General features: G+C 38.9%; 1 protein-coding gene across 1 annotated transcript; it reads left to right on the forward strand.

Moving 5' to 3' along the window:
* The first annotated feature begins 3736 nt into the window (after nt 1–3736).
* plp2b (proteolipid protein 2b) lies at nt 3737–11501 on the forward strand. Its single transcript, XM_070910841.1, has 5 exons — nt 3737–4081; nt 8160–8315; nt 8413–8511; nt 10065–10161; nt 10246–11501. Exons 1-5 carry the CDS (start codon nt 3983–3985, stop codon nt 10257–10259), a joined length of 465 nt encoding a protein of 154 aa, XP_070766942.1. The 5' UTR covers nt 3737–3982; the 3' UTR covers nt 10260–11501.
* The last annotated feature ends 683 nt before the right edge of the window (nt 11502–12184 follow it).

Here is a 12184-nt window from a genome sequence, read left to right on the forward strand (position 1 = left end):
ATCTATGAACATCTTTTTTAACATCTTCTCATAATATTCATTTTCCTTTGATCAGCATAACTGGCAGGATTTAAGGAACGGGGTAAAGGCTGCTGAAAATATCGTGGCAAATATTGAAAGAAGAGATTTATGGGTTTAAAAAGTGAGCAGAGAGAGAGTAATATATAGTAATACCAGCGAACACGTGATAGCTGTGGGTTTTAAGTAGGTTGTTTCATCTTTGTTCATGTTTTTATATATATTTTTCCATCAAACATCGCTGTCAAGAAAGGATGAACTCTTGTAATACACAGAATATTTTAAATCCTGACATATAAAATCGAAAATTGCATAGGGTTAAGAACATTAGTGAGCATGGTAGCATCTCATATTTGCTGTGCTGTTTCGGAAACTGCTATAGTGTGCTATCAGTATGAAAATTGTGAATCATGGCAGTGAACCACAGTTTTAGCAACGTGTGTTTGTTTATTTGTTTGGATTTGTGTAACGGCATCAAACAAATGTTGTCAATGAACCTTGTCCTGTTTTGATCGCCTTTTATGTGGTCCGGAAAGTTGTAAGACAGAGTCATATAGTTTTTTAACTGGTGTTTCTATCACACTGTAATCAGTGACGTACATATTCACATTCACAACAGCTGTAGGTACATGAGGATAAAGTATATTACACTTTCAAGATTTTGGTTATGCCATAGTAAACACATATTATTATGAGGCCAACTGAACAATATGTCTCCATATGTACTTCTCCTGCATCCTCAATCCTCCTTTATCTCGTCTCTTTCTGAAGGCAAGCGAATTTACTGCATGCATCCTTATATCCTAAAGCATCCCTAGACATATTTGAGAGGCTGAGCCTCAAGGCTGCAGGAAAGTTAAACTACACAGTAATACCGTGGTGGTGCTGGTGGTGGTGGTTACTGCACAGCACATACAGCAGCTCTGCTATATTCTACTCAAAGCACAAAGTAAGTGCTGCAATAATTACTTCTTTCCAGATATAAATACACCCGTCCTACTACCAGTCCTCTGTTTGGATGTACAAGATCGTGTTTGCCAAATGGTAAGAGATCTGTCTTGATTGGTAGTTTTGTTTCCACAGTCCTCATCAGGATGAGTTGTTGTCCATCACCAGTGTGTCAATCCATTACACCGCCTTGGATTCACTCATTTTTTTTTTTGTTTTTAAATCAGGGTTTTTTGATTCAGGCGGTGTAGAAGCAACCAGCTTTCTCTCTTCCTCTAGTGCCCCCCACCTCTGTTTTGTTCTCTCTATTTCACTGTAGCTCTTATAAATATGCTGAAATGAAATATACTCTGTTGTTAGTGGTGAATGATGTCTTGTGGTACTCTCTACGCCTTTGGGATAGTGCTGTGTTTATTGTGTATGATGTATTCATATTAGTATTTACGATAATGATAAGTCAGAGAAAAAAAAAATATCCAAGACTCTCCAGAATTCTGATGTATTCTTATTATATGGGATCCATGTGAAACAAAATGAAATAAACTTGAAATTATTCTGTTGAAGGTTAAAATGTGTACTTCTGTTCATAGGAGTTGATTGTCTTTTCGTTTACGTGGCTGAGTTGGGTTTAATAAAAGTATGTTTCAAAATGTTAATAATATGTTTTATGAATAAATAAAAGGTAAACAACAACATTCTACAATAAAGTGTGTTCAAAACACTGCAAAGCAACACAAAGGTGAACAGGCTTCATCTATTTAGTGATACAGTTTCATTGGAAGTTCTAAAATGCAGATGGAATTTAGATATTTCTGTAGCTGGTCTACTTTTCTGAGTACAGCAGGCATTTAAACATCATTTCCGGCAGTCTGTGCAGGTTAGTTTGACCCAGTCTGTGGTTTTGGTGAGGACCCTGTATGGAACTCCCTAGTGGTTCTGGGAGGATGTCAACTGAAGTGGTTTCCTCAGTCACCTCCCCTCATTTTGCGAGAATTTATTTAACAATTTTAAACACTTCCATATGAATAATGCCAAGATTTAAGCGTATTACTATTGTAAAAGGCACTGTAGACATAGCAGCAATCCAAAACTGATATTGAGTTCATAAGTGAATTGATTTTAATAGATTTTTTCCCCCTTTTTGCAGTTAATGGAAAATCAAATTAAAGTGCAAAATACAGTAGTCTAATGACTATCATAGAGTGGATAATGTTTCTACAGAGACCTCAGAGTCGATAAGATGAACATATAACACTTTACGATGATGATATATTATAATTTAATGTAATACTTTGGCCTGTGCACCCAAAGGTAGAACCCTCTGTCAGTTTGCTTATGACTTTAGTAGCCAAAGCAAATATGATTTTGATGAAAGAATTATGATTTTAAAATAAGTTTCCCATTAAAACTTCTCACTATTAAAATCAACGATCTGTATGTAGGCTATTTATCACCAGCTGTGTCTCAAACTAAGTACTGAATCACATTATATAACATAATGCATGTATGATAGTACATGCTTTTACTTTTGACTTTGCTACTAATACTTACTAATACTAATACCAAGAAGTACTGAGATCAGAGTACCATTATCACGATGTAAAAATACTCCTTTTGAGTAAATTGGCCCTTATGGGATATATTATTAAACATTACATCATGAGATTTAATACTGATGCATCAATGTCTTAGTAGCATTTTACTGTTGTAGCCGACAGTTTGGTAGTTCAGTCCAGTGGTTCCAAACCGAGGGGGTCAGGCCCCCTCCGAAGGCAAGACATTTATTTATATAGAACCATTTAGACACGGTATAAAAGAAACACAAGGCAATATGAAAACACACGCATACAAAGGATTTAAAAGGATTAAAACAGAGCAAAATAGAAGATTACAATAGGCTAAAATAGAATATAACAGATTAAACCGAATGAAAATGACAGTGCTGCCACAGTGCAGTGCAAGATATGAATAAACAGTCCAAATTTAACTTAATATAATACAGTGGCAAACAGGAAACTGAGTAAATGTACTTATTAACTTTCAGTGGTGGACTGTAACTAAGTACATTTACTCAAGTGATATATTTATACTTTACTTCAGTATTTCCATTTTGTGCTACTCTATATTTCTACTCCACTATATTTCAGAGGAAAACATTGTACTTTTTACACTTATAGTTAATAGTTACTTTTTACATTAAAAACATATGATATGCTTACATGATGTGAAGCAGTACTTTACTACTAATTTACTCATTTTAAAATGCTCTTACATGTTATGATAAAAACAGAGTTATATAATATTCTATGACAATACAACACTTTGAAGGAAGCCATTGTACATAATGAGTACTTTTACTTTTGATGCTTGAAGTGCATTATACTGACTGTACTTTTACTTAAGTAACATTTAAGGACCATGCTACTTTACTCCTCTACTCCACTAGGGCAATATTGCCACAACATTTATCTGACAGCGAATTCAGGAATTTCACTAGTAACGCTGTATTTTTAGAATTATGGTACTTTCTACTTTTACTTAAGCAAAGGATCTGAGTACTTTTCCCACCACTGTTATTAGATAAAACATCAGCCACCAAACGTTTAGCAACAGGTCTCGGTATTTCCCGAGGAGCACCTGAAGGCAGCACGAGAGCACGGCTCAGCGGTTCCAGAGTGCCAACAGCAGCTCCCCTTGAGAAAAGTGAAAGCCAACGCCCCACTAACAGCTCCTCAGCTCAGTCCCTCCTTCGTCCAGAGAGCAGAGATTCTGTAGAGCTACTGTGGTCGTGACTGAGCTCCTCCTGGGTATATTTCACCAAGATTTTTCATCGGAGACGTTGATTCATCCTCCTGAGGGGGAGGGAAACCAAAACTTCTAGCTATCTTGAGCGCGAGCAGCGTTCAACACTGGGACCGTTCAAGACAAGTTTGTATATTCAAACTCTGCACGTCAGTCGCTGGCGATAAGGCTCTAATACAGCATACTGTCGGTGTAATAAGTTAGTTATTCCAGAATGGCTGATACAACCGCGTCCAGCCCCGGAGCTAACTGCCTGGAGAAGCTGAAAAGTTACGTGAGGACCCAGAAGGGGTTCATCCTCGCAGCTGAAATAGTAAGTTCGCTGTCCTGGGCAGCTAACATGTACCTATCTCCTGTGCAGATCTCTTATGAACGGTTACAACTGCTTACAAAACTGGTTACAATATACTGTGTGTGCAGTGTACTTAAGTAGTCTGCAACTAATCAATATTTAATAGATTGTAAAGTGGGTTAAAGTAGCCTCACATTATCAGGCTAGCTAGATAGAGAGAGCCTTTTAATGTTTTGGTCTGATGTAGCGTCATTTTGATTTCTCTCTCCAATATTCTCTATTTTCTTCTTGAAAGCTGTCTCACTTTTCGAGAAGCTGTCTAGCCAGGGAATGAAAAGCATGTGGTCTGGGGGGGTTGAGGGATCATGAACAGAGGTTAAGGGTTTCCACCTGTCACTTGTGCTCCACTGTTTTCTCATTTGGCACCAAAGAGCCAAATGCTGAGCGTTAATGGCAGATGAAAGGTCATATGGGTTAAACTCGACCCAGTGACTGTTGTCAGACATCTCCCTTTCTGCTCATTACCACAGACTGCATACTATTTGTAGGCAGAGAAGTGGTAGCCCAAATATGGCAAAGAGAAAATGCAATGTATATCACATTCCTAGGAGTATAAAGGCTCATAAAGTGAGGGTTTTATTTTCCCCACGTTATGTCTTTGCACATCTGGTTCTTATTAACAGGAATATATACACCTACAGACATCCTGTTTGGGAAGACATTTTTATTTATTCTGTCATTTACCATCTTTATTCACATGATTGCCTTTGTTTGCATTTCACAGTGGTGTGTTCTCTTAACACATGACTCACTTTGGGCAATTCTTTACTTAAGTTCTGCATTTTAGATAGACATTTTTTCAGGTTCAGTAGCTTACAAAGTACTGAAAATGTTACTGCACTGCTTTTTATCACTGATAAAAAGGTTCTGCTCGCATAACTCAGTGAGCTCATTATAAAGCAGGCTCTCAGATGTTGGTGGTCAGCGGTCCACCCACTGTAAAGTTGTTGGGTTTTTTTCCTTGTCGGAGGTAATGGAAATTCCAGGCTGTGTGTGAAGTTTGGTCCTGGGAACAAAGAATGCGTGAATTGCTTAGCACACATCTCTGGTGTGCCATTCACCGATGGCTTCATGCTTCATTGGATACACTTGGTAGTTTGTTGTTTCCTCTCCCACTCACGTCTTTACGGGAGCCCGGTAAACTCTAAAGGAAGTCGTCTCCGATGTCTGAAATAGTTTACAGTGCAGGGTGAGGGCTGTGGGAGTCAAACGGGAAGACAAATGTCATTACTGCTCGTTATGTCCAATCTAATAGGAAATAGGGTATTTAATTTAAATCTTCCAGCGGATAAACCAAAGGTCTAAGCACTGTCAGCAACTTTTGACAGCAAGGTTTTCATGCCTGGCCAATTTACATGAAGCTATTTTGTTTTGTCTTTTATTCTGCTTGTCAGTTTGGCATGACCAAACTTGAACATGTTTGAAGCTGCAGAACAACGTGCAGGTCGTAGTCACACACCCATGTTATTGCAAATGTCTGTTTGTCATGTGGCACAGTAAAACCAGTAGCGATAAGTCAGGATGAGTCATGCACTGTGCTAATCTGTCACTTTGCTTTTAATATTATGAATAAGAAGTGGTCACATTGTCTTATGACTGGAAAACTTGTAGGTTATCTTGTTATGAAGAATTTCTTTATCAACAAGAAGGGTGGAAGAAAAGAAGAGAGGAGAATGAAGGTTGAGTGAAAATGACCAGAAATCAAACTGAACTTTCCATTTTATGCTCAACACACATGCTATACACTTATGTGAGTCACAGCAATGGCTTAAAAAAAAAACCAAAATGCAAGTGACTTCCCTAGCAACCGTTGCTGTTTGGTGTGCCTCTGTACCACGGACTAGCTCTTGGCTCTCATGTTGCTGCTGACTATAATTAGCCGAGCGTTCACGACAGTTTTCCCTCCAGTCAGTTTAAAAGAGCAGCTCATTGTACTGGTGTGAATAGATCCCAGTTGGGATCTTAAAAGCTGACCCATGCAAACAGATCTACCGCTGTGTGGAAAACATAAAGGTGTCAACATCTCACAGCCTTTCTTGTTCTGAGGGACTCTTGTGTAGTGGGTGTTTCTCTGTGTGATGGCCTCCTCAGTAGCCGCTGCCCTCAGAGCAGCCGGCTCGGGCCTGGATAGAGGATCTTTTGTGTAGGAACCTGGCCTTGGCCACCCCGCTACTCTACAGAGGCGGCCTGTGCCAGTCTCCAGAACACATGAACTACTGATGCGGCTGGCTGGCTGCGCGTTTGTGTAACAGTTGCGGGTGAAGGGAGGGGAGGGGAAGCAGTAGTGACAGATGTAGGGCTGGTGTCGAGTCAGTTACATCATGTGTGTATCGTATAGACTGCAGTGATTTGACACTCGCCGCTGAGTTGTCTGTGTCTGAGAATAAGACATTGCAATGTGCAAGACGTGTTTTTTTAAATACGCTTCAGCGTCAGTCTAGCCTAAGAGTCTAATTTATTTAGTAAGTGTCTCAAGAATAAATTATTTGACTTGTCACAAGAAAGCAGTGCAGATAAATGTTGTAGAACACCAGATTTCATATGTAACTACAGAGTTTACAATTTAATAATAATATATTTCTTTAATTTTATCTTTTATAGAAGATTTAAGATTCAAAGGTTTTATTTGTGAAGTGCTGATACAGTATTGCAGTGAAATAAGAAGATGAGTACAAATAAGAATTAGAAAAAGAAATAATAACATTTCACATATTGAAAAATATAAATATATTAAAGTATAATATGCTAAAATGTATTAAAACTGCAACGATTAGCCTAGTCGGTTAAAGAAAATGAATCAGCAACTAATCGTTTAAGTCATTTTTTAAGTAAAAGTAATGTAAAGTAATGCAAAATATTTAATAGTTCCAGCTTCACAAATGTGAAGGTCTGTTGATTTTTCTTGTTGGGTAAATTTACATTTTCTGTGTGTTTTGGACTGTTGTTCTGACAAAAAAGACATTTGATGAAAGCTTTACAGTTTTCAGATATTGTATAGACCAAACTGTTAATTGAAAAAATGATCAGCAGATTAATCGATGATGAAAGTAGTCGCAGCCCTAAAGTGTTTATTGGCACAGCATGTACAGTAGGTGGCTGTGCAATCCTTGCAGTGTATACAAATTTAAATGTACATACTGTATGTCACAGTTGTAATATAACACACACTCGAGCGCAAATATGCAAATGTCCAGGGCAGTGCAATGGAATATAAATCTTTGTTGTAGAAAAGGACGATGAAATGAATGCTGTTTAGTGTCTTCAAGAAGATTCAATATTTATGCTTTCAAGGGCTTATGGACTTGTAACTATTTGAAATTTCCACTCCTTCACAGCTGTCATATGTTGTGTGAATGCATCTATCCACGCAGTTTGACAGCAGCAACAATAGCGGTATTGAAATTTTAAAAAAAAAAGGCTGATGCTGATCAAGGGCCGTGGGCTGCCTAAGTTTATGATTTCTCCACATTGGCAGCATTTCAGTGGAATGGACTGAGAAGAATGCACGCTGACTTTTTTCCCTCTTATGGAAAAATATGATCTGGACGGAACAAACACGTGCTGTAAATCTAAGAAGAGGGCAGCGTGGGATAGACAGACGGACTTTATTTGACAGCGTGCATTGTAATCCTTCCAGTCGTCTCACCCTAACAGAATTTTTGTGCAGAAAATATTTTTTCTTGGCAAAAATGGTTGTTATTCTGTAGATGTTGACTGACTGGAGTAAATGAAACAAGGACGGTTTTCTGATTTACTGTCTGACTGGCCTTGGCTATTGAGTGCACACAGATCTTCTTCTGTTACTGAGCACTGAGACGATTAGTCCTCTCTAAGGTGAATTGCAGCTGATCTACGCACCGTTTTATCGAGTCATTCAAACCTGACCTGCAAAGTCTACCAGAGGGGAGGAATTTAGGCAGCATCTGTTAGTTTTCTGGCATAACCTTGAAGTATTCTGGGATATTGTCACCTTTCTGTGTTCAAAGTAATTTATCTCTCTCTTTATTGCTTTCCCCCACCCCCTCTTTTAACTTCTTAGTTCATCAGTTTCATCATCATCATCTGCTACGCTGCATCTCTGTATGGAGGCTACTCCGCTGTGGCTATCTGCGAGATGATCTTCGCCATGATCTTCTTCGGCATCTTCATGATGGAGATGGACAAGCAGATCCAAGTGGTCAACTGGGTCTGGAGCGTGAGTCCTCTACCTGTCGTTACCACATACACACACTGACACACATGTGTGCACAATTGCCCAATGCTTAATCTTCTGCTTCCCTCTTTTTGTGCAGGATCTTTTCCGTGCTGGTCTCGGCGCTGTCCTTTACATCATCACTTCTCTGATCTGCGTGATTGGCGGGGCCGGGGACGGCGCTCGTATTGCTGGCGGGGTCAGTCAAGCCGCCGTGAACTGAATACTGAAAGTGTTCATATGCAAGTGTTATTGTTTGTTTTGACAAAGGGGGTTTTATAATCATTTGACATGTTTGATGTGACACACACAGGAAAGGCACTCAGTCAGAATTGAGTAATATTGCCTTCTCAGCTCATATCTCATGTTTCCTGTTTAAGTCGAGTGCAGTCCACAAGACTTTTGCCACAATTTGCCCGTCTCAAACACATCTGAGACTTAAGGGAAAACCAGAATATATTTTCTCCACAAAAAACGATCCAGTTTCACCAAAATCAGTGTTATAAAGTTGTGTTTTTGTATAGTAGTCAGTGAGGCACAGCCCCCAAGAAACAGTCCACTCCGGCAGTATCTATCATTTTTCTTACCTAATTCTAATCTAATTCTTGTCTCATTTGTGGTCTGATAAACAGTAAAAAAAACAACAACGTATTTGGTCTTTGCAAACGGAAGTCATGTACTTGTTTATATGCATATAGAGCGGAGAAGCGGGGGTCTGATCACAAGTGGTCACTCGAGACACACATGGAGACGCATGTTAATGCCAGGAGTGCACAGACGTACTTGGAGCTGTCCACTTGTGATCGGATCACCCAGGACGCATGTTAATACCAGGTCTGAACGGGGCTGAAAAACCCTCAAGCTGGTCCAGAAGATGGAGTGACATGAGACACATCACAAATGCGCAAATCATACACAAGCCACTGCCAGCAATAGAGAGAGAGAGAGCGACAGTGCAGCAGGTCCAGCAGATCTGACTGCAGCGGGTTGAAGTATAGATGGTGTTCACACAGTTGATGTCTTACTAGGATACTGATGTAAATGCAGTAACAAAATATCATAAGAGGGAAACTTGTAGTGGTGTTACAATTAATTAAATGACAAGTCGAAATTCACAATGCAAACGATAACTCCCAGCTTTCTGTTTGCTTAAAAATGAGATGGAGGACATTTGATTTTATTTTCCTCTCATTCTCGTGAAGAATCAGTTTATTCATTTTTCGTAAACTACTATACTCTCTCGATATTTGTGTGTTGCGCTGACTCTACTGTGTGTCTGATGTCAGTGACATTTCTGTAGAGTAAAGGTAAATTTCACATCTCTTTTCTCCGCCACAAGCTTCCTTGTGACTTGCGCAAACCTCAGTCTGCGCTGTTTTTTACGCCTGTTTTTTTGTTTGATACATAAATACACCACATGTGTCTGTTGGGGACTGAATGCGTCCCATCTGCACCTGAACAACTCGCACAAATTTAACCTACAGTGACTTCTCGCAATGTTTCTGTTGAATATCGCAGTCATTTCTCCTGTTGTGGATTCCTCAAAGTGGAATAATCTTGTCTGAGATCAGTTATGTAGTTTGGTTTGTGTGGGATTAAAAGTGTCTTCCGGTGTGAGAAACGCAACGATTCTGAGATTTTGAAAGTCTTGTCGTCTGCACTTGGCTTTAGCAACGTAACATAGAGATTTATCACTATTAGCATTTAGTACTTCTATTACATTTTTAACCAACCTGAGTTGTTGTTTTGTAGGTGTTTGGTTTGATCGCTGGTCTGCTGTTTGCCTATGACACCTACACCATCTTCCTGCAAATCAAGAGCACCAGGCAGCACACGGCAGCCTCCACCGGTAAGAGCAACTAGATATTTACTTTTATGATACGCTCAAAACGTGCTCTATACATATGTACAACAAATATTTTCTTCTTTACAGATGACAGAGTTTAAACACTCCAAGACACATGTACCTCTGTCAAGATCGCAGCAGAAGAACAAAGAGGAAGAGTGGATCAGAGAGGACGATGGACAGTAAAAATGAACAGGTCACAGTTTAATCAATGCCACTGTATGGTGTGAACAGACAAGAGATTTCTTATAGGGCCGTGCTTGAGAGGAGGATGACGAGGCCAGAGTGAGTGGTACTGTACATCTGTGCCTGCATGTCAGACAAAAAAACGTGTCTACTCCATGAGGAGTTTCCCTCACAAACCTTTACTCAACCTCAACGTACCACTGATTTAAAAAGGGAAAATTGTAAATAATAGGCAATGGTTGGTGTCATCAAGCTGCTTGTCTAATACACATGTCTACTGTTAATGGACTGCTGTAGTAAGTAGTAACTGTGTCATCTGGACTTAAGAAGTAACTGACACATGAAGGGGTGCTTTAGGAATTAATTTAACATCATAATTATGCTCTTCTTGAGTGTGTTTTCTGTATTTCCAGTGAGATTTCTCTGCTGGCCAAACATTTCCTTCTCTGTTATTTAATCACAGCTCTTTAGAATGCTTCCTGTGTGTTACAGTGCCTTAAAAGTCTCATTCAAATTAACCAGTTCTTTCATCTTATTTGCCTTTTTATTCCTGAATGCTAAACATTTGAAGTGGCCTACTGTCTATTGTACTGACCAGCAAACTTTTAGCTGTTTTTGTACGAGCCAGAGTTTAGTCTGCATCCTTAGATGTCTATTAACCATCAACCATGTTCATTATTTGAATTAGATTCAACTTTATTGTCATTGCACAGAGTATAAGTACTGAGACAATAAAATACAGTGTCATCCTCCAGTTTCACCTATGAACTTTGCTCAGGTTTTGTTTTTCCTTTTTACATTTGTAACTCATTTTTAAGGTGCAGAATATTTTTCTGTTGACATTTTATACAGTCCAGTAGTACAATACAAGTTTTTTGTTTTTTTTTCATGTTTTTTCAATTCATGCTGAGGCAGACCAAGAAAAATCAATTTCTAAACAAAAAACACATTTCTTAACCAGTTGGATTTTATGATGTGAATATCACAATTTTAATACATTCTGTAACTGTTTCCTCTGCCCTTTGGTGGTTATTTGTCCAAGTAAAACATTGCCTTTTATTATTTTCTTTTCTAACATGCTTTACAAGAGTCTGCAGTTTGTAATGTCAAAATTCAATGCAGCCTTGCTTTGGGAAATAAAAGCCATTGTTACTACAAGGAAAATCTGTTTTTGTAGCTTATATTGAACACTAATCTCACCACATAACTGTACTAACATTACTATTCAAAAACAGCTTAATTCAACAAGAACTTTATTTGATTGCACATGTTGCTGGATATATTTGAGCTCTCTCAGATTGCCACTAGATGGAAGCAGACTGCCACTTATGTGTGAAATGGATTGCTAAATTTGAGGGCTCTTGTCCCATCAGCTGGGGGTAAGAGTTGGAAAGAGTTAACATTGCAAAAAATATCCATGTAGCTATGGTGGTGGTTGCCCCAGTTTCTCAGTGTCCAGATATTATCAGGAACTGCTATGTTTTTACACAACAACGTGCATCTGTGATCTCTAATCTCGTCTGAAATCTTCCTATTGCAGACAGCAATGCATGCTGTCCACCTCTTTTCATTTTGAGATTACATTGCGTTTATGAAAATCCTTTCTCCTACTTCTGCTTTCCGCTGCTACCCTTCAGCTGCAATAACCATTACGTTATGTTACCCATGTCATTTTAAGGACCTGCAGCGGAATGATAATCCTTTGTTTGGGGTCATACTGGCTGTTATCAAACTAATTCCCCATGTTGCTGCTGCTGTAGCAGCCCGAGTGTAATAATAACTTTCCTCCAAACACAGCTGTGTTCGTATCTGGTCAAAATAATTATTTAGGAATATTTAT

Source organism: Enoplosus armatus, chromosome 8 (assembly GCF_043641665.1).
Source record: "Enoplosus armatus isolate fEnoArm2 chromosome 8, fEnoArm2.hap1, whole genome shotgun sequence".
Taxonomy (NCBI): Eukaryota; Metazoa; Chordata; class Actinopteri; order Centrarchiformes; family Enoplosidae; genus Enoplosus; species Enoplosus armatus.